We start from the raw sequence: 24,852 nt of genomic DNA on the forward strand, positions 1-24,852 counted from the left end.
AGAGAGAGAGAGACAGACAGAGAGAGAGAGAGAGACAGAGAGAGAGAGAGCAGTCTCATTATGTAGCCCTGGCTGGGTTAGAGCTTCATATGTGGACCAGGCTAGGCTAGTCTTAAACTTAGAGATCTGCCAGCCTCTGCATCCTGGGGTCCTAGTTTAAAGGTGTTTGCTGTCATGTTATGCTAGGCCTCAAAGAAACATGAACGCCACCAAGGCTATCTAATGGGTCTTGAATAACTAAGTCATTCCAGTTTCCTCATCCTTAAAGCGATGACAGTGGAACTTGATGATGTTATAGGCATCACTGAAGTAACCAAGTTTTCAGCCTGGAACCTGGCACACAGGATGCATTCTATAGACAGCAACCATAATGTTTCACACAAAGTACATAGAAAAAAATATTTTTCTTTTTGAAACAAGGTATTATGTCACTCAGACCGGCCTTGAACTTGCAATGTGGTCAAATATGACCGTGAACCCCTGCCTTTACTCTCCCAGTGTAGGAGAATGTGAGGCACCACGGCAGGCAGGTTTTGTGCTAGGGATAGATCGAACCCAGGGCCTTTGCTTTTGCTTCTTGCGTGTTTGTCAGGCGCTTTACCAACTAAACCACAAACAGACCCTGATACAAAGTTGTCTTTTGTTTTTAGTTTGCTGAGACAGACTCAATGTCTTGACTACCCTGAAACTTGTGTAGACAGGCTGGCCTCGAACTCACAGAGATCCACTTGTCCCCACCTGCCTCCACTGTGCTGAGGCTTCTGTCAGCCACCACTCTCTGTGCTTCCTTTCTTTACCTCCTCAGAACAAGAGGTAATACTGAGGAAGAAAGGGAGGTAGAGAACAGGCTGAAAAAAGGAAAAAAAGTTAAATAAAGAAAAATGCGACATGCCAGGCCTGTCAGCACAGGCCTCGAAGGCTCAGCTATTTAAGAGGCTGAGGCAGGAGAATTTAAAGTTCAAGCCCTGAGAGGTAACTTGGTGGCACTGTGTCTCAAAATAAAAAATTTGAAAACAACAGACAAAAAACCTGATGGTGTAGTTTGGTGGTAGAAAGCTTGCCCAGAATGTAGGCCCTGGGGTCAATTCCTAATACCATGAATAAATAGATAAAACTGAAGAACAGGGCTCTTCTCTGGAGCTCCCTACACCCCAGAACAGCATGGCCCCTCTCCTGGTTCACACATGACCGGGCTTTCTGGGGGGCAAATGGACAAACTCTCCTGAAGCCACCACATCCCCTGCTGGCATCCTTTCAGTGGACTCTAGAGAAGCTACCACCTCCCATTCTCTTACTCCCTAGGCACGGGCAGCAAAGGCAGAGGTGGGTGCTGGAATTTCGTGTCCCCCTCACCCCCACCCCCAGAGCCTCGGAGCAGTAACTGCTTTTTACAGGGTTTTGCTCTTGTGAGGAAGTCTAAGAAACCCCAGCCACACCTTCCATCTTCCACCTCCATCCACCAACGATCTAGGACTTGGCAAGTATTGGACCTTGGGGTCTTCCTGGAAGTCAACAGTTGGTTGGACCCAGCTTGGGGCCCAGATACCTTTCCATGACAGGTGGCAGTGCTCTTGAACTTGTAAACACCAGTGTCTGGACAGCAAGGCCCAGAGGGAACTTGGGCTGTTTCCTTCCCAAATTCTTGCTACTGGTGTAAGCCTGGGATGACCCTCTGCCTGAAAACCATGGAGTGGCCCGCAGAATCAGAAGAGAGTTTAGAGTGAGGCTCCCGGTGCCTGGGGTGTGAGAGACCTCATAAGCATCCTCTTTTGGTTGAAGGCCAAAGAGGCAGAAGACAGAGAGCCGCAAGGCTCCTCCCTGCAGCTCTACTACTTTTTATGGAACCCACCCCTCTTCTCTTTCCACCCTCAGCCAAAGCCTTGCCTACCAAGATTGTAAGCCAAGGAGTTTGGTCAGTCTGTGAGAAAAAGGGAGGTTTGTGAAGCGCCTGACTTGGGAAATGGGTTAAGGAAACCAGAGAGCGGGCAGAAGAGAGAGGAAAACCACATCCAAATGGGGGAGGGGGTGCAACAGCTGGACTGTAGGGAATGCCACAGCTGGGGATTAGAGGTATTACAGATGGAAGGGGGAGAGGGCCCTGCCAGGGCATGCAGGTGTAGGTGCAGCCTAATTTTCAGGTAGAGCCTATTAGGTGCAGGAGTGGGGGAGGGGAGCGGTGGGTATATTAGGCCTTGCCCTTCCATCCCTTCCCTGGAGGGGGCCACAACTCTCCCTCCTTCTCTCTAGGTCCTGAGGTTGAGGAGAGGACATACTCTTGCTCGCTGTCCTTTAGGTCTTCCCCTAGCCACCTTCATCCCCGCAAAATCCACCACAGCTTTGGAGGCTCTTGGTCTCCAAGCGCTGGGCCGCCGCATCCCTCAGCTTCGCCCCGTTCCTTCCTATCTCCAGGCGTCGGGTCCAGGGCTCTAGTTCCTCCATCCCACAGCTTCAGCATCCTCGAGTCACCTCCTCCCCCACCACGCCACAATTGTATCCCGACCCTCCCTCTACGCCAGGATCCCAAGACCCGAACCCATCCCTGCCCCCCACCCCCGCAAGTCGCCCAGGCTCTCACCTCGGGGGCTCCGCGGCCGCAGCACAAAAGGCGGCGCTGCTGCAGCTCCGCTCCGGATGCTGCTCCCGCCTCCTCCTCCTCCTCCTCCTTCCCTCCTCCCCCCGTTGCCCTCCACCGGACCTGGAGAGCTGTCACCGGCGATGTTCGTGTGGAACTCAGGTGCACGGGTGTCAGCCCCAGCTTTTAGCCCCCACCCCCTACTCTAAGCCCCGTCCCCACTCGACTTGAACTCCCGCTCCTTCCAAGGCCCCCGCCCCTGGCCCCCCGGGACGGACACGCCCTGAGCGGGGGATGCTGCGCTGGAGTCGCCGGCCTCTTAAAGGAGCCCGTGGCTGCCATCCGGCGCGATCCAGGTGGGCCGAGACTCTGTGCCTCCTTCCTGGAGGTGTTCTACGGCAGTCCCACTTTGGTCCTCATGCGGAATCTGTAGGAACCTCTTGTGACCTGTCTTACAGACTCTTTCCTACACCCGGAGAGCGCAGTCCCTCAGTATACACAACGCTCTGGCACTGGTCCCTAGTCATACCGACGTCTCCGGCTGGCCTTCCCTCGTCGCTGCTCCATTTTCACCCAATTGGAATCCACCCAGTCGTAGGTCCCTTCCCACCTCGGTGCTCCTGGATGACCGATCGCTCGTTTTCATTACAGATTCCTCTTACCTCTAACCCTATTCCTTTCTACCAAGACATCTCATCCTAGACCCATTTTTAAAAACACTCTTTGAATCACGTTTCTCGTGGTATCTCTTTCTCCTTCTGTCCAAGGTCACAAGATTTTTCCTATTTCTTTCACTCTGGTGGTATGAAGGCTTTGGGGAGCCAAAGGTACACGTTAAGCTCTGCGCCTATTTTAGTTCGTTAATTATTCCTGTGCTCTTTCAGCTGAGACTAAACACAGGAGAATGTCCATCTAATGATTCTCGGGACAGTTAAAGAGGTTCACTAGGGCCGATCTAAAGAGGCACAAACCCTGCTGACAGGCTGCGTGAAGTTAGTGAAGAGAGGCGAAGGACAAGCCACAGAAAAGCAACGGGTTTTTTGACACGGAGGGCTAAAAAGCCTACGCTAGAGCCTGGGAGACCGAGAGCGAGGAGAACTCGGACTTACAAAACCCCAGAGCTCTGAGTGGCCAGGTGAGGCACACCCTCTGGGGCAGCAAAAAGACCACGCCAGCAGCCTCCTCGGCCAATCAAAGCCTTTCTTCGTCTCCGCCCTCTGGGCCAAGTGACCAATCTGCAAGCGCCTACAGCTCTCAGTATAGCCAATAAAGCAGTGAAGCCTGCAGCAGCACCCGGATGACGCGCGGGTGCCTGGGTTCTGTAGTTCTCTCAGGGAGACAGCTCTTACCGCCCCGCCCCTGGCTGCCTACACTCAGTTAATACGCATGCTCACCGGAGGAGGCGGTGCGCAAGGAGGAAGGCGGGATGATATTAGAAAAAAAAAAAAAAAACCAACCCACTCGTAGTAGCTTGGGAAGCTTCCGCTGAGGGTCCGCTCCTCCCAGAGGGCGGTGCAGATGCCCGGGCGAGCTTCGCTGAGGGTTGTGGGGCGAGTAGCTCGGATTCCTAAGAAGACACAAGGAGCCGAGTGGGCGGGGGACTCCAGATCCCAGCATGCCCCGCGCCGGGCCCTACCGGCCGCGACTCCGGGCTTGGCCCCGGCCCTAGCTTGTCGGCGGTGTACTGGGGTGCGTGGAGACTGTAGTCACGGTGGCGCCCGCGGGGACGGAGGAGGGAATGAGTGAAGAGGATCAGGGCTCCGGCACTACTACAGGCTGCGGGCTGCCCAGGTGAGCTGCCTCGCTTGGATTCCTGCAGGACGAAAAGTGTGAGGTGGTGCGGAGGGGCAGCGGCGCGGCCCCAGCATGCACCTGGCCTGAGGGTTGTTCCCAGCAAGCACTGGGGTAGTGGGCAGAGGTTCCCGGCATGCACTGGGGCTGTGGCCACCGCCTCCAGCTCTAGTTTGGGGTTGGCTTGATTCCCAGACTGCACTGGAGCCCTGGGCTTTATGCCCCGACGTTCAGTGTATTTGGTGGGTATTGGGTTCCCGAATTGTATTGTGCCGGGGGAAATGCACGTCCAACCAGCACTACGGCACAGGATCCCTCGCCTTAACTGAGAACAGTACATTCTCCACTTGCCTTGAGACCTTGCTTTCCCTCATGCACCTTAACTTTTAACCCAGCCAATGGATGCTATACTGCCTGGGAATTCATGGACCCTATAATGTGGCTAGGTCTAATGTGACAGTGATTTGCCAGGTGGGTGCTGAAAGGGGAAGTGTGATGTTGGTCTGTGCCCCTTCCCAGCATAGAGCAAATGCTGGCCGCCAACCCGGGCAAGACCCCGATCAGCCTTCTTCAGGAGTATGGGACCAGAATAGGAAAGACGCCCGTGTACGACCTTCTCAAAGCCGAGGGCCAAGCCCATCAACCTAATTTCACCTTCCGGGTCACCGTTGGCGACACCAGCTGCACTGGTGAGGAAGGCCTGGGCAGCCTGACTGGGGTGTGCATTCACAGGGCCCGTGGCTTAATATCATGCGATCACCTCACAGTCCTCTCCTTTAAAGCCAGGGAGGGATGGAGAGATTTCAGGGAGAAATCCTGGATTGGAGCAGGGCAGTGAGACGGTGGAGGGTACCTGAGAGATTCACTGGCAAGAACAGGAAATGTCACGGGGATCTGCTACTTTATCATCCCAGAGGAAGAGTAAATGAAACATTGAACTCCTCGTGGGTATTAGGGGGAGCACACACTCTGCTAGCCTTCATGCCTCACACCGAACACGAAGAATTTAGTATGAGAAATTAGATGGTAGGCTACTGTTCACATGTAACTAGTGGCAGAGCAGAGCTTTGACTTCAGAACAGACCCTCAGTTGTCTCTATTTCCTGTTTACCGAGGGAAGAGAAAAGAGGAAAGACAGACAGAGCAAAACATCCCTCCGCAGCCCACCAGTGTTGGAGCTCAGAAGTCCTGCCTGGCGCAGCTTAATTTCGGGAGCTGACTGAAAGACAAGGGGTGTTCAAGGCCCTTTTCTGTTGCTGTAGTAAGGCTCCGTAACTAAAAGCAGTGTAGAGGAGGGAAGGGTTGATAGGTTTACAGTTCAGGTTACATTCATCACTGAGGGAAGCTAAGGAAGAAACTCACATTATCAGTCAAAACCAAAGAAAATAATCTCATCCTGGCTACTTCTGACCAAGGAACTCACTTCACAGCCATAGAAGCACAGCAGGAACAATGGCAGATACTCCGTGCTGGCTGGAGTATCTCTGCTAGTATCTTTACTAGATTTCTTACACAGTTCAGGACCACCCGCCTAGGGATGGTACCACAATAGTGGGCTGGGCATATCTGCATCAATTAACAATCAAGCCATCCTCCCCACCCCCCCTCTACCATTCCCCCCCCCCAGACATGCCCTCAGGCCAGGCTGATCTAGGCAATTCCTCAGTTAAGGCTATCCTTTCAGATGATCCTAGGTTGTGCCTAGTTGACTGGTAATGCTAACTAGGACAAAGGCTAGTCCAACAATTAGAACCCTTTCAGTTCTGACAGGGGAGGTTGGTCAGAGGACGCTTCACACCCTCTGGCTGTGAGGAGATAGGCTGCGGGGGCTGGTTTCTCTGCTGTCCTGCTGGTGACCTCCAGTATTGCCCACACCCCTTTTCTTAGGTCAGGGCCCCAGCAAGAAGGCAGCCAAGCACAAGGCAGCTGAGGTGGCCCTCAAACACCTCAAAGGGGGGAGCATGCTGGAACCAGCCCTGGAGGACAGCAGGTGAGGGAGGAACAGCCAAGGCACACTAGAAGCCCGCTGAGAACCCAGGCCTCTGCACTACCTACTTCTCTCCCTAAGCCTGGTCTGGTGACTCCTGGCCACCCTCTTGTGGCCCCTTCCTGAGAATTTCTTCTGAAGCTGAACAGGGTGTTTCTAGAGTGCCTCAGAGTAATAGCCAGCCCCCTTGGACGGGTGGTGGCTGCTCTGGGGCGTGAGAAAAGGGCATGGGGGTGGAGACTGATGAGTTGGTCCTGGCATGCCCCCCCTAGCAAGGTGGCTTTCCCTCTTCCACATCCAGGTTGCAGCTTGTTGGGTAGGAAGAGGCTCTTTTCTGAGCCCCCACCCTAACCTCAGTGCTTCTGAGCCAGTGTGGGTCAGGAGAGGATCCCAGGAGGAAGAGCTGTTGCTGAGGCTCTCTGAGTCTGCATCAGGGGGAAGGAGTTCTCAGGGGGTGGAAAGGTCAGAAGAACCTCACACCCTCATTCCCTTCTACATGGGTGTGAATCCAAGGCCTTCTTCCCCTCGGGAAGTTCTTTTTCTCTCCTAGACTCTTCACTGCCTGAGGACACTCCTGTCGTTGCTGCAGAAGCTGCTGCCCCTGTTCCATCTGCTGTACTAACCAGGTATTTTGAGTCCCCTGATGTCTTGGAGGAAGGAGGGGGTCTTGGCTTCTGGTCTCATAGCTCTTGGACCCAGGCAGGTCAGGATGAAGAAGCCTGAAAGTAAAGACAGACTGGTGTAATTGAAAAGTATGCACCAGCTGGTTGGTAAGCCTGAGCTAGGAGGTATTTTGTGATGATTAAATAGCCATGCAACAAATGTTAGATTGTTTAAACATCTTATAGGCTCCATGTTTGAGACCTAAAAGGTACTCCCAGGACTGGCTGTACAGCTCCTTTATCTCCGTCCCAGGGATATTGCTGAAGTATTTCCACATCTAAGTGCTCCTGGGAAGTATCAGGGCCTCCCTTGGTGGGGGTGGGGAGGGAGGAGCAAGGCTAGATGTTTGGACAGATAGCTGCCTGCCTGGGGAGGAATTGGGAGGTGGCAGTGGCTGGCACTTGATCCATGACCAGGACAGGAGGAACCTCTGCATTTTCCTCAGCATTGGCCTGGGCTCTTTTTCCTTTAGGAGCCCTCCCATGGAGATGCAGCCCCCTGTCTCTCCTCAGCAGTCTGAATGCAACCCTGTCGGTGCTCTGCAGGTGTGCCTCATCTTCATTGTCATGTGTGCTATCTTCTCTGAAATAGGGCTGTGAGGCAGGGGTGTGTGCACTTGTGGGAAGGGTGGTCATCCTTCTCACCCAAAGGTGGAGGCTTTTGGTAGAAGGCCACGTGGCTAGGGACCTTTTCCTCACTAAGCTTTGGACTCTTATGGTTTACTTTCAAGGAGCTGGTGGTGCAAAAAGGCTGGCGTTTGCCAGAGTACATGGTGACCCAGGAGTCTGGGCCTGCTCACCGCAAAGAGTTCACCATGACCTGCCGGGTGGAGCGTTTCATTGAGATTGGTAACTGGGGAAAAGGGGGTTCACTCACCTTCTCTCTCTGCCACACTGTAACCCCAAACACAAGGTGGTTCTTTGCCTGGCTGTGCTCTGTCCCAGCTTCCTTTGCTTTGCAGGTCCTTGCTCAGCTCCTGCCTCCCTGTCTCTCCCTTGTCCCTGCCCATCTTTCCCCCTCTTATCTGGCTCACCAACTCCTCAGTTAAAAGAACAGGCCTTGAGCTCCTCTTTGCAGTGGTATCCCATTGGGGGACTGTCTATCCAAGTTAACCCAGAGGGAAAGCATTGTCTGTTAGGAATCCCCAAGTGAACCATTCCTTCCCCACCCTCAGGCAGTGGCACTTCCAAAAAGCTGGCAAAGCGTAACGCAGCAGCTAAGATGCTCCTTCGAGTGCACACAGTACCTCTGGACGCCCGGGATGGCAACGAGGCAGAGCCTGATGATGATCATTTTTCCATTGTAAGTGGCTTGTGTGGGCTCGCCATGTGGTTCACCCTGCAGGACGTAGTACAGAATTGGGTTGGGTCTGTGGTTTGGAAGTGAGTATGGACCTGCTTTCCTTCCCAGGGCTCCTTGAGCCTGTGAGCCCAGCAGTCCCCTCAGCCTATATGTAGGGTCACTAGTGAAAGCTGGCCTAGGGCAAAGCCCCTATAGGCAACTTTTCCTGGGATGAGGAAGGCTGCCAGGAGTCAGAGCATACCGGGTTCTTGGGTCCCACAGTCCTTAGCTGCTTTCTCACCCTTATCTCATTAGGGCGTGAGCACCCGCCTGGATGGACTGAGGAATCGTGGGCCAGGCTGCACCTGGGATTCCTTGCGGAATTCTGTGGGAGAAAAGATCCTGTCCCTTCGCAGCTGCTCCGTGGGCTCTCTAGGGACTCTGGGCTCTGCCTGCTGCAGTGTCCTCAGTGAGCTCTCTGAGGAGCAGGCTTTCCATGTCAGCTATCTGGATATTGGTATGGCCAGCTAGAGACTGGGGCTGGAGGGGACTGGATCAAAGCAAGTATGAAGGAGTTGGGAGATGGGTGATGTGTACACTGTTTGGTGCCCCCTCCCCACCAGTGTCTCCCTCCTCTCTCTTGGTTTCTAGAGGAACTGAGCCTGAGTGGGCTCTGCCAGTGCCTAGTGGAACTGTCCACCCAGCCAACCACTGTGTGTTATGGCTCTGCAACCACCAGGGAGGCAGCCCGAGGTGATGCTGCTCACCGCGCCCTACAGTACCTCAGGATCATGGCGGGTAGCAAGTAGCATCCCACTGCAGTGATGGATATGCATCCTTCACTTCTTGCTCCTTCTGCCCCTTGGTCCATGTATCCACCTAGCTCTGGTACCCTCCAGAGGTGCCATCTCTACCTCTGACACAGCCTGTCTGCCTTGAGACTGAGGAAGGCACAGGCAAGCAAGGAGCCATGAACCACAGGGCCCCAGCCAGCCCAGGATTTGCCCTCGTTCCATGGATGGTGAATCTGTTGGAGTCTGTTGGAATAAATGCTGCTCTCTGACTTCCTAAACCCTGCTTCCTCTGGCCCTGGGTCATGAGGATATAAAGAAATAAACATGGTATACTTGTTTTCCTTTTGAACCCCTTGTTCTTTTTTGTAACCAACAGGAGGCAAGGTGCAGTAGCCTTGGGGACCCTTACAGCAGCATGGCTGGAGACTGATTGAGTGGAGGTGAAGGGGGCTACAGCTGTTGCCCTTGGGCTCCCACCCATTCCCTGAAAGTCTTGTCCAAACACAGGAATTCAGAAGCTGGACCATTTTTATTTGGGGGCACACAGGGAACGTGGGGAAGTGGTTTTGCATGCAGACATCACAGCAGACGATGCTACTTCTTCCCGAAGCGCTGAGGAGCAGCCAGGCTCCAGAACTGTCTGGCCTGCGGACTTAGCTGCTCCTTGCTCCAGGACCCCCATGTACTTCTGCCAAACCTTAGGAGAGATTCATCCTTAGTCGGCACTCCCTCCATCTCACCTCCCCTCAAATCTTCCTCTGCCCTCCACCCTTCCCAGCCTCTTCCCTTTGGAACTCACCTCTGGGGCTGAAACAGGAATGCTGGGCTCCTTCTAGGTGTCTCCATGGCCTGGAGCAGAACACGCAAGAGGGACCCAGGAGTCTGGATCCTGCCTGGAGTGTGGGCATACTGTGGTGGGTGGCGTCCCTTATCTTCTTCCTGTGATGAGAGAGTGGCAGGGAAGGAACCTGGCTGTGTCTTGTACACTGAAGACATGGAGGGGAAGAATGGCTTCTAGGGGAAACTTGCATGGGCTGGGAAGCCATTTCCCTCCCTTAGAAGCCAGACTTTTTGAAGACCTCAGCAGCCTGGGGAACATCAAACCCTGTATCATAAGTTTCAGCTGAAGGAGAGATGGCGGCTGGGTAGATGGGGCAGCAGGATGTTCACTCACTGCAAAGACTTGGTCTTCACCCCAGCTCCCTGCCTCTTCAGTGTGGCTCCAGTTCAGCAGCAGCAGCAGTAGCAGCAGCATAGCAGCTGACTTGGAATCCATGCTGCCCTCTGCCTCCTGAGTGGCCCCACGGTCTTCTTATACCTGATGTCCCCTACCCCCACCTCAGCAGCAGCCTGGGGGAAATCTAGACAAGCAATGGAAATGCATGGCTCTATTAAGAGCCACTTGGGACCCCCCTCCCATACGCCCCTGGGGACTTTCTGCTCTTAGCTTCCTACCCCCAGCCTAAGCCTGGAGTTACAGACTTTATTAGATGCATAAATCTTGTCTCCGGAGCTCAGGAAGCGTTATTAATTGCAGACAGTTTGTCAGAGTTAGGTCCTGGGGGAACCTTAGAAGAAGCTCCAATCCTTCAACAGATTGGAGAAGCTTCAATTGATCATCTCTTGTTCCTGACTGGAGAAACTCCTGTCAGAATTGGGTATTATGTCCTGGATGGGAAGGAACTAGTGTTAAGAGCAGGCTAGGGTGAACCAGCTTGGTTCCTACTCCTGCCTGGAATGGGTGGTCAGGACCACAGCCCCCTTTCAGTCCCCACTGCTTCTAGTGAGGTTAAATGTGGGTTCAGTACCCTTTAAGATTTACCTGTGAATAATTAAGTGAGAGATAGGAGACCCTTTTTGGAGCCTGAGTAGAGGTGGCCTGTAAATTTTGTGGACAGGCCCATCTTTGCAAGAGAACTGGGGAATGGGCCTCCACAGCTGAAACTCTGCTGCCACCTTGTGGCCACTACTCTTTACTGCCACGTCCAGCCATTTCCCTTTTCATACATTTTGTCTAGGACTTCAGGACCGAGTTCTTTGGGGCCCAGGATTGTGACATTGTTCCAGTTCCCTCTGGTCAGCATGAGCTCTGCCTGGTTCTGGTTCTAACATACTACTGGAGCTGGCGACTAGGGTCCTGCTTTAGGGACAGACAATCACTCTAGGTCAGGGAAGGGTCCTTTAGAGGAGCTAGTCCTAACCTCACTTGCAAATGCAGACTCACATATTTGGAGACATACCATGTCTCTAGCCTAAACAGAAGAAGGACTGTGTCAGGATTCTACCCCATGAGCAAAGCAAGCTGCTCACACTCTTTTTCCTCACATATGGGAAGAGTAAAATGACTTACTTGCTAGGAGAAACATTTGGGATGCATTTTGTAGAAAAGCACAGACCCGGTGTTTTCACAATGTTAGCTCTGATTCCTTTGCCTTCCCCCCAATCCAGTCCTGGGAACTTACCATCTCCAGAGACAGTGACGAGTGCGCTTTAGCTTCCTGGTGGCTTCTACCAGAGGTCCTGGCTTGTTCAATGGAGTCTCAGATTATCTCTCAGTCCATATGTAAAAGCCCCTCACATATTTGGAGACATACCATGAATCCACATCTTCTTTGCTCAATGGGGAAGTACTTTACTGGAACCAACTTAGATTTTAGGTTTGTGGATAAGTGGCATTTTAAAATTTCTTTCTTGGGAACCAAACCCAAATGAAGAGACTTGTGTATGGTGGACAGGTGCTCTACTACAGAGAGACCTTCTAGATCAGGTTTCTGATGTTCTAGAGTACAATGCATCCAGGCTTGGGGGAACCTTTCTGTAAGGTTTGTCTCATGATTTTCCCGTGGAACTTGTCATGCATTACAGTTGAAATAGTTCACTGCTGCTTTTGTTGTGGGTCTTCTTGGTTTCTCTCCCCACCTCCCCCCCCCCCGGCCCCCGTCTCCACCGTGTATGTGTGTGTGTGTGTGTAGGGGGGATGTAGGATGTGTGTAGGTGTGTGAAACAGGTGTCACCATTTAGCCTTGGCTGGCCTAGAATTTACTATGTAGACTAGGATGCCTCTGCCTCCCAAGTGCTGGGATTAAAGGTCTGTGTCACAGTGCCCAGCTTGTCTGGTTTTCTAAGACTGGGACTCTGCCTGTAGCAGGCCCAATATGCTGGCCTCTGTTTTTAGTTTCTCAAGTGCTGGGATTACAGATGTGCACCACCACACCTGGCAGGAATTTCCTATTTTATCTTTGCTCTCGAATTTCACTCTGTGACTTCAGAGGCAGGCTGATCTTTGAGTCAAGGCCAGGCTCTTCTACAGAGCTAGTTCCAGAACAGTCAAGGCTACACAGAGAAACCCTGTCTCAAAACAAAAGAAAAAACAAAACAAAACAGAAAACAACAAAGAGGCAACTTGCTGGAGGCCCCTGAGCACAATCTCCAGCACCCAAGGAACAATAAAAAAAATCTAACCCCTGTTTCCAAGGAGCTGTCCTGAACAGCAAATGGGCTGAGTACACAGCCGTCTCCCTGGCCCATGAACAGAGAGACATTCTGTTCACTGCTCTGCTGCCTGAGTACCAAAGTCTGGGCTGAAGCTACTATATTCACAAAGAAGCTGGTTCACTTCTCACCTCAATGAAAATCAAACATCCTAACCTGTTACATTGTCTTGTGTTAGGATTCTCAACTTCCAGACTTATTTAAATACAGGACCTTAGCTGGCCTGTGGTGACATATGCCTTTAGTCCCAGCACTTGGGAGGTAGGGCAAACCTCTTGAGTTCAAGGCCAGCCTGATCTACAGAATGAGTTCCAGGGTAGTCAGAGTTACACAGAGTAACCCTGTCTCAAAAAAAATTTTTTTTTTAAATTTTTAATTGTATAGCTGCAAGAGCAGGTGCCTGAGGAGTTAGAATTCCAGATGTGAGCCACCTGACTGGAATTGAACTCAAGTCCTCTAGAAGAACAGCAAGTGCTCTTAACCACTGAGCCATCTCTCCAGTCTTCTTCCAGATTCTCAGTCTTAGCTTTTAGTAATGTTCTTTCTTGGTCTTACTATGTGCTCCCCACCACCACTTTTTCATTCATTTATTTACCTGGGGAGAAGGTGAGACACATGGCCCACAGAGCATATGTGGAGCTCCGAGAACACCTTGCCAGTTCTCTCCTCGCACATGTATCCAGGGATCAAGCTCAGGTCTTCAGGCTTGGCAGTAAGTACCTTAATTGCTGGGCCCCACACAGTGATGGCCAACAAGTGTTTCCATTTCCTAAGGAGGCTCTGAGTCCTTCGCCAAACACCAACCCAGTAGATCTGTTCTACCAGGAAACCTTAGAGGTACCTGTTCCGTCTTTTGTCAGGTTCTTCAGTCTGTCTCATTGGTAGTTTCCACTTTTAGTGGAATACACAGACACAAGAAGGATCAGTGGCTCAGCTGTCCGTCTTCCTCACCCTGATCATTACCTGTTCTCCTGTGAGCTTTAATCTGCTTTTACAAAGTTTGCCTTAAGTTTAAGTTTCCAATCTTCTTCTCTTTTTAATTTTTTTACTTTTTAATTGTGTATGTGTGTGCTGGGGGAAGGGTTATGCAGGTGAGTGCAGATCCCTTGCAGCTGGAGTTAATGGTGGTGGTAAACCAGCCAACATGGGTGTGGGGACCAAATGGATCTTTTGAGACAAGAGCAGTTTTTGCTCTTAACTACTGAGCCATCTCTCCAGCCCTTCCTTCTTGTCTCTGGAGAAAGCTTGACTTTGTCTACCTCTTTGTACACTCCCAAGTCCCTTTCTTGGGAGTGGGACTTTTTCCTCCTTTCAATTGTTGGAAGTGGGTGAGCATAAAACACTGAGAGTCAGGGTGTTCAGCATTCCCATCGGTCAGTGTTCTTGTGATGCCTTGGCTCTGAGGCAGTTTAAAGATCTGAACTCTGTGCCTTTCCCAACACCATGTTACTTACTGAAAGCAGAGAGAGCCTGCTAGTTCTGCCCTAAGAAGTGGAAGGGGGAGGATGGTCAGACATGAAAGCCTACTGAGTTTCTAGGAGTAACCAATGGGCCCCATGAGTCTGCGTAGGGAAGCACCAAACATACCAGAGATTCTCTTGATAGTTTAATGTTATATTTGCAGCATAAATAAGGCACAGTATATGTCAGGGCAAAGGATGGAGGGAGAAGGCAAGGCTGGGTGATAACTGCTAAATGGCATGGGGGGAAGGAAGAAGGGATAGTTATGGAGAAGAGCTGAAAGCCCCTGCCTCAGCCCCGCCCCAGGAGATTGTGAGAGCCTGCTCACAGGGGTCATGCTGAATTGGGTGGAGGGAAAGGACAGAGACACTTTTGTAACAAAACAGCCCAGAGCACTGTATCCTCCCACCCGTCAGAGTCTACCCTGGGGCCTGGGGAGGCCCAGGCTGGGTTGAGTCCCTTGAGGGTGGAGAGGTATTGCTACATGTCAAAAGGGTACAGAACAGAGCTATATTCATAGGTACACATGGCTTTCTTCTCAACATACACTCTATCAGGGTGTAGGAGGCTCCACTGTTGGGGTGGAGGCTAATCTTCCTGTAAGAGATGTGGTGTGTGAACAGGGAAGAAATGGACAACTAAGGCTCCTGCTGATTTTGTTGTCTGTCTGTTTTGAGACAGGGTCTCTCTGCATAGCTATGATTGGCTTTGAACTCCCTATGTAGACCAGGCTGGTCTTGAACACAAAGAGATCTGCCTGCCTCTGCTTCCCTCAAAAGTGCTGGGATCAAAGGCATGTGCCACCACCACTCCTGGCCTTCCTGCTGGCTAAAGTCACTAAGAATGCAGAACTAGTAGCTTGCAAGGAAATATGAGTCCAGACCAATGCAGGCAAGAGTTTTACAGCTAAGACTAGAAGGAAGACCAACCTAGAATTTGAGATGAGTAATGTGGTGGTGGCTGTTTTAATGGAAGAGGAGGAAGGACTGGGGGAAATAAAAATATCAATTCTAAGGCAGAGAAGACATTTAAAGTAATCGTTGTCACCCCAGAGTTAAGATGCTCCCAGCCTGTCCGCTAAGGACTGTCATGCATTAGTGTGGACCAGTAGCAGAGACTGTTAGTTAAAGCTCACCTTCAGAGTGGCCAGCTCAGGAGGTTGGGATAGCCAAGAGAGTACATTTCTAGCAAGCTCTCTAGGTGATGGTGCTGCTGATGTTGCTCTTGGACCATGTTCTGAGAACCACTGCCCTAAGGTACAGTCAATGAAACTAGTGCTCACAGCTACGTAATAGCTAACGCCTTACTCACAATTGCTGGCGTATAGCCTACCAGCTCTACATTAAAAAACAAAACAGAAAACAAAACTCCTAATAGCTGAAACAGAAACTTGCATCTACAAGAACATAAGCTGCCTTACTCTGCCCTACTTTCACCAGCCTTCGTTCATTCTCGGGTAGGGTTTTACCTCAAAGTAACAGTGCAAACAGTGGGAATGTGGCCAGCAGGCACTGCTCATTCATTCCTATGGGATCACCAGGCTGGTGGAATAGGGGGAATCTGTCTATGCATATGCATGTATACAGACAGAAACAGAATTTGTAAGAAGAATGTCTAGCTGGACTGGAGTGGGATAGGGTCTTCTGACAGGCTTTAGGATCCTCACCTGTCCTGTCCCCACCCCTCCCACCCTGGTCAAACATGTCTAAAGAAAGGAGAAAGCTTAGCAACAAGGCATGTGTCACAGCTGTGAGACACATCTAAGCAGACTACGGTTTTCTTTTCACAAGAAGTACATATTTCTTTTTGTGGGTACAATAGATAATGGAAACGTGTTCTGAGGATGGGAAGAAAGTTATCAAAGGTGACACACTGGGGAGGGGATCTCAGGAGTTAGCACCTTTAAGGAGTCTCTCAGAAGCCAGAGAAGAATTGTGTGTGTTTGTGTCTTTTTGGTAGTTTAGGCTGTACAAAGTACAGTTATATCTCTCAGGATGATGGTGCTGGAGGGCAGGTCCCTGAGGAGATGGAAGAGGTGAATCAAGAAAGGAGTCAAGAGATACAGAATGGGAGAGGGAAGGCAGGTAGCAAGGCAAGGTTCACCAGCACAGCTCCCTTAAGTATGTGGTCTGGTGTTTACAGCCATGGAAAGGAGTGGAGGAAGGAAGCAGGCAGATTTGGCATATTCAGCCAACAGGAAGGGAGTGAAAGGGAATGAAGGAGCCGTGTCCTTTCCAGCTCTCCCTGGGCGTTGGGAGGCTTCTTAGCCTTTGAGACTCTGAACACTCTGTGTTATATGGAGTGGGTGGCAAGAGCACAGACCAGGCCTCTGACCACACATGGGCCTAAGACATCACACTCTCAGCTCCTTTCTGACAGAGCTCTGAAGAAGGGCTTAGTTACATGAAACAAAACAGAGATGGGAAAAGATGAGTTAAAACTGGAGGACATATCCACCCTGACTGATGTTCAAAACTCCACAGAGAAACACAAAGAACATGAGACAACAGCGAACCAAGGCACACTACAAACTTCTCCTTAATGAAAACCAAAAGTACTGAGAAGTCTGAGAAAGGATTCAGAGTTGATGTAGAAGTCTCAGATACACACACGTGCATAAACTAGGAACTGTATACAAAACCTCCAAAATGAACAAAACAGTGGGTAAGCTGGAGGAGAAAGTCAGATATATGGAGGGAGATTTTGGTGAGGGCTTTCAAACATGGAAAAGGAACAAGACAGAAATTAACATGAAAGAAACAACCAAGTGAAAAGCCTCACCAGAAAGTGTCCCCAAGAGATTAAGATCATGCAGTTCTGCAGTGGAGCACAAAGTGGGGACAATCACATACTCAGACACAGACACACACGCACACACAGAGAGAAGAGAGACAGAGACAGAGACAGAGAGACAGAGACAGAGACAGAGAGAGAGAGAGAGAGAGAGAGAGAGAAGTTAAAGAACATGACCAGTATTTTCAAGAAGCTTGGGATATACTTAAAAGACCAAACAAACCTCAGAAGCCACTGGGGAGAAGGAGGACCTGAGATAAATTAAAAAGGAATTAGTCAAACTATTTAATGAAATTATATCACAAAATTTCCTATACCTAGGGATAGGAATTGACATTCAAACACAAGAGGCATATTGAACCCCAAATAGACATGACCAGAGACCCCATTATGACACATCATAGTCAGATGTCAAAAAGGGTTTATTGCTATCCTCTATGGTATCTGGTTCTGGTTTAAGTAAATCTGAAAGGCAAAGGTCAGGGCTGTGACCACTGGTGGCAATAATGTAGGTGACGACCCCTTGACCGTAAGAGAGGCTTCAGCATAAGCAGCTGCTCTGCTTCCTTAGAGTGAAGCTGAGAACTGACGACCGAGGCATCTGGGGATTTCAGTCCTGTGATGGCTCTGGTGGTGCCCTGCATCTTTCAAGTCCCCAATACTAACTTCCTGCTATGAAAACAAAGACTCAAGAGAAGCAGACATGAGGGTCAAGAAAGTGAAAAAGAACCTCCACATATACTAGACATGCAACCCAGGCAGGACTGGTAGGTTACACTGACTTAAACACTTGACTGATGGAGGAAGAAAATAGCCAAGGGGGAGGCCTTGGGAGCTCTAAGCTCAGTCGTGCTTTAGTGTAAGGCTGCTTGCTACTGGGAACTCAAGACAATTAAAAAAAAATCCTAGGAAGCAGCCATCTAAAGAAGTCCTGAGCTCACTCTATGGCTGTGAGTTTCAAAGGCCAAGTGAAACCCCTGGAGATGGTGGCCTGCCCTCAACCATCTGCTGTGACATTTGCTATCCTTGTCACCTCAGGGGATGTTCCTGTTAAGACCCTGTGGGAAAAAGACTATAAAACCAGTTCCTAGTTTTTACTGGGTGTGGCCTGTTCAGCACTGACTCTAAAGAGCAGGAGGGAAATTTACATAAAACACACACACATGTTACAGGATGGGCTCACTAGTCTAAACTCTGAGGAAATAATCATATAAGCCGCAACGTTTCCTCATTCCTCCATGACAGTGAATTTTGGAAGACAAAAAAAGAAGCAAGCAGTTATTCTGCATAATTAAGATGGAGCTAGAAAAGGGGACTCTTGGCTTGAGCAGATGGCAGAAGGTGGTTCTAGGACAATGAGAAGGATTCTCAACTCAAGAGCTATTAAAGCTGACCTATCTATCCACAGGCCTCTGGCTCTGGAAGAGCCTGCATAGCTCAGAGCCAGGAAAGATGAAGAAGAGGAGGGGTGTATTTTCTCTCTGTAACCCATAAAATAAGGGCAGCCAATAGCCACAGACAGCAATCTCACAGACAGGCCATATCCTGAGTGCTCTGCTGAGATTATACATAGGAAAATGTATACCTCCTCTCTCCACTTAGTCTTATATTCAAAAGCATCCATGACCTCAACCATGATGCTTCAGAGCCCTGGAGCCTGTACCATGGACAAGTTCAACGAGATTTCAGGACTAGAGATGCCCAGTGGGTAGGCTAAGAAATGGGTGAGAAGATGAGAAGGTAGTTGAGAGAGTGCTGGACAGGGGTGGGTACAAGACATACCTTAGAAAAGGGAGGCTGAGAGCTTAGGAAGGACAGAGAATGGAAGCAGCTACTGTCTGACAACTTCTAGGAGGTCTGAGCTAAAGTAGTTATAGTGGAAACAGGCAGTGATGTGGACAGGGAAGCACAGTGGAGAGGCAGGAGCACAGATGACCAAAGATGACAATATGTAGACTTTGGCCAGTAAACTCTTGTAAAACATAAAAGAATCAGTTAATCCAGTAACCTGATGGAACAAGTTTTAAATTACACTGTTCCTGTCTGCCCTGATGATTAGAACTGGAGGGTAGGGAAGGAGACAGGGAAGCCCAGTTAGGTCCCCAGCTCTCTCCCTTTTCATTGCCACTAACAATAAGGCCACAAGATGAGGTTCCCAAGGCCTAGTGGAGAAGTAGGAAAGACCCCACCACTAGACTAAGGAAAGTCAAGAGACGAAATGAGGTACCAATAGATTTGGAAATGAAAAATGATTCAAACTCTCAGAGTTTTGCTTTTTTTGTTTGTGTTTGTTTTTGGTAGCAGATAGGAATAAAGCACATGGAAGAGGTGGGAAACACTGCTACCTCATACATTAAATGTATTACATTCTCAACAAGTGAATGTTTTCACTGCAGTTTAGGAAGGGGAAAGAGACAAATAAGCAGCTATTGGGAGACAAAGTCCTGAGTGCATGTGGTGGCTGGGGGTAGGACAGCAAGTAACGTGCCATCAAATCTCACCTCCCTCCATCTGGCAGGAAGTGGCATGCTAGTAAGAAATAAGAAGGCAACAGCCACAGGTCAACGGAGGAGAGGACATTGAGAAACCCCAAACCTACAAGTGCAAGGGTTAGTGTTAAGAGACAGGCACACATGCATCAGGGCCAGGGATGATTGCTCAGACCATATGGAAAGGTCTTTGGCTGTAGATACATAAGAAACCCTACCCTTGGGGGATGATCTATGTGGCTTTGGGGCCAGAAGCCTCTAGTACAGGTGTTAATTGTACATGATCATGTGGCTAAAGAGAAAAGCCCCACATCTGTCCATACTCACAACACACAATTTCTCCCTCTCCATACTGCCCAATTCCAAGACAGACAGGAGGGGTTAAGTTGATCTCTCTCTTGGCTCAGGCGGGCGAGCTCTGGCTGGGGACCTCTCCACCATGGGAGGCATCATCTGCCCGCAGACTGCGACTGTGGGGTCATGATCACATGTGACTGTATGGGCATGCTCAGTTCTGTCCTTTGGCTGGCCATCTGAGTGAGGACCGAGGTGGCCACAGCTTCAGCTGCAGATCGAACACTAAGGCCATTGCTAGGGGCTGTGGCGGAACTGTGCTGAATCACTGGGGCTGGAGAACCCGTTGGCTCTGAGCTTTCCTTGGGACTTTCTGCCAGGAAGGAGGCAAACAGTAGAGAGCAAGTGGTTAGAAAACAGGGTGGAGGAACAGAAAGGAATCTTCGCTGTCATAATTACAAAGAATGCAAAAGAAAATTAATCTCATCTTTCCTTTTGGAGAAAACTCTCCAGAATCCTGACCTCAAGTCATGAATGGTCTGAAAAATAAGTTCTGACACAAAACATAAGATCTGAGTCAAAGGCCAGGCACAGCATCACATTTAATACACTGTGATGGAGGAGGTTTTCCTAATAGCTTGTATTTACATTCTAGGTGGATAAAAGCCCCTTTCTGAAGCTTGTACTAAATTATTACCAGTGTGAAAGCCACTTGTTTCCTCCAAGAAAAACTTAAAGGGATGTGATCCATTGGCTCCAGAAATCAACAAAGACTACTAGAAAGTGAGGATAGACTGGAGATAATTCAGAATTATCTAAAATTATCTTTGAACCTGTTCTGTTTATAGAAGAAAATGAATCTCTCTTCCATTTCTTTAAGAAAATTTTGCATTTGTGAATATACATGTATGTATGTATGTATCTATGTATATATGCATGCATGCATGTATATGTATGGTCACACACATGTCAAAGCATGCACGTGGATATCAGATGACAACTTTTAGGACTCTGTTCTCTTAGATCAAACTCAAGTCATCAGGCGAGGCATCAAGTATGTGAACCTGCTAAGCCTGCTATAAGCCTGCTAAGTCATCCCACCATTTGCAAAAGCAATTTAAAATAGAATCCTTAATCTGCTCTTTTGTGTGTGTGTGTGTGTGTGTGTGTGTGTGTGTGTGTGTGTGTGTGTTTTGTTTTGAGACGGTTTCTCTGTGTAGTCCTGGCTGTCCTGGAACTCACTCTGCAGACCAGGCTGGCCTCGAACTCAAAAATCCACCTGCCTCTGCCTCTCAAGTGCTGGGATTAAAGGTGTGCGCCACCACTGCCCGGCTCTTAATCTGCTCTTATTAATTTTCAAAGGAATTAAACCATTCTATTTTAAAGAACGTTCCTTTAGCATGTAGTTGGCACTGTATGTAAGCCTATTAAATACCAAGTTACAATCAAATGCCAAGATTCATAAAACACATATAAAGGCTGTCAGAGTCTCCTATCAATTAGCCATTCACTGATGATATATTTATTATAGGTTATATCATTCTATCTAAAGTGACAATAACATTTTATTGACATCTTAGCTGCATAAAAAGGTAATGGTAGCGGGTCCAGTTTTATTAAATGTTACTCTCTACAGCTGCTTCAACAGAGATGTATGAGATTAGGGAAAATGTCCAGGAAAGCGCATTGGTTTTTTTTTTTTTTTTTTTTTTGTCTGTTTGTGATGGTGTTTCATGTAGCCCAAGCTGGCTTCAAAGTCTCAATCTTGGTTTGCCGCCCAAGAGCTGTAATTACACTTGTGTGTGTCACACGTCTGGGTTTGGTGTGTCCATCTCTTGATGAACGTCTCAGTCATCTTTCAAATGGTTCAAGAAGATTCAAATACTGCTTCCTCAGTAAACACTTCCTTGTTACCCCCAGGAAACTGTCTTGTCACCTGTGCTTTCAGAGCATATACTCACTCACTCCACAGACACCTACTGAGCATCATTTACATGTGAGGGTACTGGGGTACACAGCAGAAGCTCCCAGTTCAGGGGCCCTCAAGGGGCCCTATCTGTCCTTTCTCATTCATGGGTTCACAACGACCCAATGTATCTCTGAGAGGTAGAGACAATGTCTTATGTCAAGTACCTATATAATGTGGATGTCACAAAGTAGTAGTTAAACACATCTTTGTGGTAATAAATAAGTAGTTTAATGGACTAACCATCAATGAGAGTTATTATAAGGACTGAGTAAAAATTATATATTGACTGCATACTGAAGAACACTCAGTCCTTACCCTCTTTAGCCCATGAACAGGATCTAAAACAGTTATTCTAGGTATACTGCCTTACTTTTGCTTGCACATCCCTGATGTCTCTAGCAGAGTATCAGATCCTTCATATTGTACCTATGCTTTGCACCCTCTGGTCTGCAAAGTTGAAGTCCTTGTTATTACCAAAACTGGGTATAAATGTTCCAAATACTTGCCCATCTCATTCCAATGATACTGCCCCATACAGCCACATTGTCTGTGTTTGAGGTCACATTGTCTGTGTTTGAGGCCACACTGTCTGTGTTAGAGGCAGGTCTCTCTATGTATTCTGGCAGTCCTGGGATTCATGCCTTAGATCAGGGTGACCTTGAACTTACAATAATCCTCCCACTTCTGCCTCTTGAATACTGGGATTCCAGGTGTGGACCACCAAGCCCGACCCTTCCCTCCCTTCTTTATTTGTTTGTATTTTTGAGACAAAGTCTCTCAGGATGGGCTTGAATTCATGAACTTCCTGTCTCAGCCTTCTGGGTGCTGGGACTGCATTCTTGTGGTACCATTTCTAGTTATATTATTACTGTTATTATTATTTTAAGATTTATGCTGGGTTTGATTGTCCATGCTTTTAATCCCAGCACTTCGGAGGCAGAGGCAAGCCTATCTCTATGAGTCAAGGCCAGCCTGATATACATAGAGAGTTCCAGGGCAGGGCTGGAGAGATGGCTCAGTGGTTAAGAGCACTGACACTGCTCTTCCAGAGGTCCTGAGTTCAATTCCCAGCAACCACATGGTGGCTCACAACCATCTGTAATGGGGTCTGATGCCCTTTACTGGTTTGTCTGAAGAAAGCAATGGTGTACTCATATACATAAAATAAATAAATAAATCTTTAAAAGAGAGAGCGAGAGTTCCAGGGTAGCCATAGCTACATGTACATCCATGAGCCAGGTATATGCTTGGTGCCTGAGACAGCCAAAAGAGGATCTCAGATCACCTAGAACTGGAGTTATTAATAGTTATGAGTGCTGGAAAGTGAGCACAGGTCTTCCGCGGGAGCAGTAAATGCTCTTACCCTCGAGCAATCTCTACACTCTGGCTGCATGATACTTTTGTTTTCACATTTACCACAAGCCACATAGTTAATCTTTTTTTTTTTTTAATTTATCTTACATACTACAATACAAGCTCTTCAAGGACAGGAATCTAAGCTAATCAGTTTGGTTCCTATTATACCCAGTATGTGTCTGGCACAGAACAACAACTCTGTCGGCACTTGCTTAACAAATCAACACACCTGGAAGTACAGACTAACATTTAAATAAATAATTTAACAATAATTCTTAAATTTTTTCTCAGAATTTCTGAGAAATATTTTACATCTCTGAAATGATGAAGGCAACTAGTGAAAAAACTATTTGCTATATCTAGTATTTCTATGCATTTAATCTGTAAAGGAAAACTAGCAATTATTAGTTTTAATTATCCATAACAAATTTTTCACTATAGTATTTACTTTGTAACACTGTTAGCGCTGAGCACAAGTCTGCGGAAATCCCTGATTACAAACTGAAACCAGACTGGGCTATCATTAGAAAGGTGAGCTCTGTCCTCAAGCACTGGCTTTTCAGTTTCTAAGAACCATCAGCTGTTCATCTTTTCTCTAGGCCAAGGCTATCTTTGGGATCAAAAGGCCTCTACCACTTTCCACTGCTTGACTTGGGCAAGTGATCTAATCTGAGAGGTTTTCTCACTTACACACGGGATGGCTACTTCATGAGGAAACTGTGAAAATGGTAAAGCATGTAAATAAAACAGATCCAAGAAATACTGCATGCACTTCTCTGCGGTGGTTATAGATAACACAGATAACTCTGCATTACTGTCAAAACTTTATGTTTTTTATTTGAAGGAAAGTTTCATGTAGCTCAGGCTTGCCTCAGACTTTGGCTATTGGCTATAATTGAAGACCTTGAACTACTGATCTTCCTGCTAGTACAGATTGAAAAAATATTGTATGTGTGTGCGTGTGTGTGTATGACTGATGCACCAGAAAGAATGGCTTTATGAACAGCTAAGATACTCAATACCTGTGATTTACCACTGATTGATTTAGTTTAGGTTACGAATCACTCACCTAGGTAGCCTTGAGTCTTTTTCTGTAGTGCAGTGACTGGGCAGTCTTTATGAGCTAACAGTAGCTGCTTCAACTGAGCCACCTCATTGCGTAGTAATGTGACTTCATTCTAAAGGGGGAGAGAAGTAAAGAATCTTAAGAAAATTCATTTAAAAAAAGAAAGCAATTGGGGTGTGGAGGTGCATGCCTTTGAGACAGGGTTTCTCTGTGTAGCCCTGGCTGTCCTGGAACTCACTTTGTAGACTAGGCTGGCCTCGGACTCAGAAATCCGTCTGCCTCTGCCTCCCGAGTGCTGACCCGAGTGCCCGGCTCATCTTTTATTCTTAGACTGCTAATGACTGTTGATTATATCAAAACACTACAACAAACATTTATATAAACTTATTTTTGTTTTTGCTATCTATAGCAAACCATTTATTGTAATATTAACTTTAGAATTATTCTAATGTTGAACAGGAACAGAATGCTGTCTAGATTTTCCTCCCCAAATTGAGACATGATCTGGCAAGTCATGAAGTCAATGACGGAAACTGCCTACAATGAAAAGTAAGGACTCATAACAAGAAAAGAGAAATGACTGTTACCTGGAATAAATCTGATTAACCTTAAAATAATAATGTAAGCTTTTTTGATCAAGAAGAAAGTATGCTTCTAGAAATCTGTTTTTGTTGTTTGTTTCTTTTGACAATGTCTCATTTTGTAATCCTGGCTGGCCTGGAGTTCCACTTGTAGGCCAGGATGTCTCAGAAATCTTTTTTTTTTTTTTTTGGTTTTTCGAGACAGGGTTTCTCTGTATAGCCCTGGCTGTCCTGGTACTCACTTTGTAGACCAGGCTAGCCTT

The 24,852-nt window shown here is 48.3% G+C and overlaps 4 protein-coding genes across 12 annotated transcripts in view; 1 reads left to right on the plus strand and 3 right to left on the minus strand.

Moving 5' to 3' along the window:
* Window positions 1–2,792, minus strand: part of Map3k12 (mitogen-activated protein kinase kinase kinase 12) — a 17,628-nt gene extending 14,836 nt beyond the window's left edge. Inside the window, exon 1 of the mRNA XM_021217155.1 lies at window positions 2,576–2,792. The gene's annotated coding sequence lies outside the window, so the exon portion shown is untranslated. The remainder of the gene's footprint in view (window positions 1–2,575) is intronic.
* Window positions 2,793–3,967: 1,175 nt separating this feature from the next.
* Window positions 3,968–9,622, plus strand: Tarbp2 (TARBP2 subunit of RISC loading complex). 3 transcript variants are annotated; one of them, XM_021216486.1, is made up of 9 exons: window positions 3,968–4,363; window positions 4,883–5,052; window positions 6,251–6,353; window positions 6,884–6,976; window positions 7,486–7,558; window positions 7,744–7,861; window positions 8,188–8,315; window positions 8,610–8,811; window positions 8,946–9,437. In XM_021216486.1, the coding sequence occupies exons 1-9, from the start codon at window positions 4,311–4,313 to the stop codon at window positions 9,101–9,103; spliced, it is 1,098 nt and encodes a 365-aa protein (XP_021072145.1). In that variant the 5' UTR covers window positions 3,968–4,310; the 3' UTR covers window positions 9,104–9,437. The 3 variants fall into 3 exon arrangements, with proteins under 3 accessions (XP_021072145.1, XP_029403679.1, XP_021072146.1); XM_021216487.2 differs by lacking the exon at window positions 3,968–4,363 and adding an exon at window positions 4,493–4,605; XM_029547819.1 differs by lacking the exon at window positions 6,251–6,353 and having other exon boundaries at window positions 4,079–4,363; window positions 6,901–6,976; window positions 8,946–9,622.
* Npff (neuropeptide FF-amide peptide precursor) lies at window positions 9,492–10,364 on the minus strand. The gene is made up of 3 exons (XM_021217409.2): window positions 10,263–10,364; window positions 9,888–10,027; window positions 9,492–9,785 (listed from the first exon to the last, which is right to left on the minus strand). The coding sequence occupies exons 1-3, from the start codon at window positions 10,362–10,364 to the stop codon at window positions 9,683–9,685; spliced, it is 345 nt and encodes a 114-aa protein (XP_021073068.1). The 3' UTR covers window positions 9,492–9,682.
* Window positions 10,365–14,808: 4,444 nt separating this feature from the next.
* Atf7 (activating transcription factor 7) overlaps window positions 14,809–24,852 on the minus strand; it is a 95,548-nt gene continuing 85,504 nt past the window's right edge. For 6 of the 7 annotated variants that reach the window (XM_021216598.2, XM_029547815.1, XM_021216599.2 and 3 more), the window contains 2 exons: window positions 24,012–24,120; window positions 14,809–19,990 (listed from right to left, as the gene is read on the minus strand). In XM_021216598.2, coding sequence (XP_021072257.1) covers window positions 19,773–19,990; window positions 24,012–24,120 — 327 coding nt within the window. In that variant the 3' untranslated portion in view covers window positions 14,809–19,772. Of the gene's footprint in view, window positions 19,991–24,003; window positions 24,121–24,852 lie in introns of those variants that run through there. The other variant, XM_029547817.1, reaches the window with a different exon arrangement.

Source organism: Mus pahari, chromosome 17 (genome assembly GCF_900095145.1).
Source record: "Mus pahari chromosome 17, PAHARI_EIJ_v1.1, whole genome shotgun sequence".
NCBI classification, from domain to species: Eukaryota; Metazoa; Chordata; class Mammalia; order Rodentia; family Muridae; genus Mus; species Mus pahari.

Bases quoted from the DNA above. Each gene is read 5' to 3' on its own strand.
- Tarbp2 (XM_021216486.1), top strand. From the start codon at position 4,311: ATGAGTGAAGAGGATCAGGGCTCCGGCACTACTACAGGCTGCGGGCTG. The intron at 4,364-4,882 runs GTGAGCTGCCTC...GCCCCTTCCCAG, and splicing joins ACAGGCTGCGGGCTGCCCAG to CATAGAGCAAATGCTGGCCG. The intron at 5,053-6,250 runs GTGAGGAAGGCC...CCCTTTTCTTAG, and splicing joins TGGCGACACCAGCTGCACTG to GTCAGGGCCCCAGCAAGAAG.
- Npff (XM_021217409.2), bottom strand. From the start codon at position 10,364: ATGGATTCCAAGTCAGCTGCTATGCTGCTGCTACTGCTGCTGCTGCTG. The intron at 10,028-10,262 runs GTGAGTGAACAT...CTCTCATCACAG, and splicing joins GTGAAGACCAAGTCTTTGCA to GAAGAAGATAAGGGACGCCA. The intron at 9,786-9,887 runs GTGAGTTCCAAA...ATCTCTCCTAAG, and splicing joins TTCCTGTTTCAGCCCCAGAG to GTTTGGCAGAAGTACATGGG.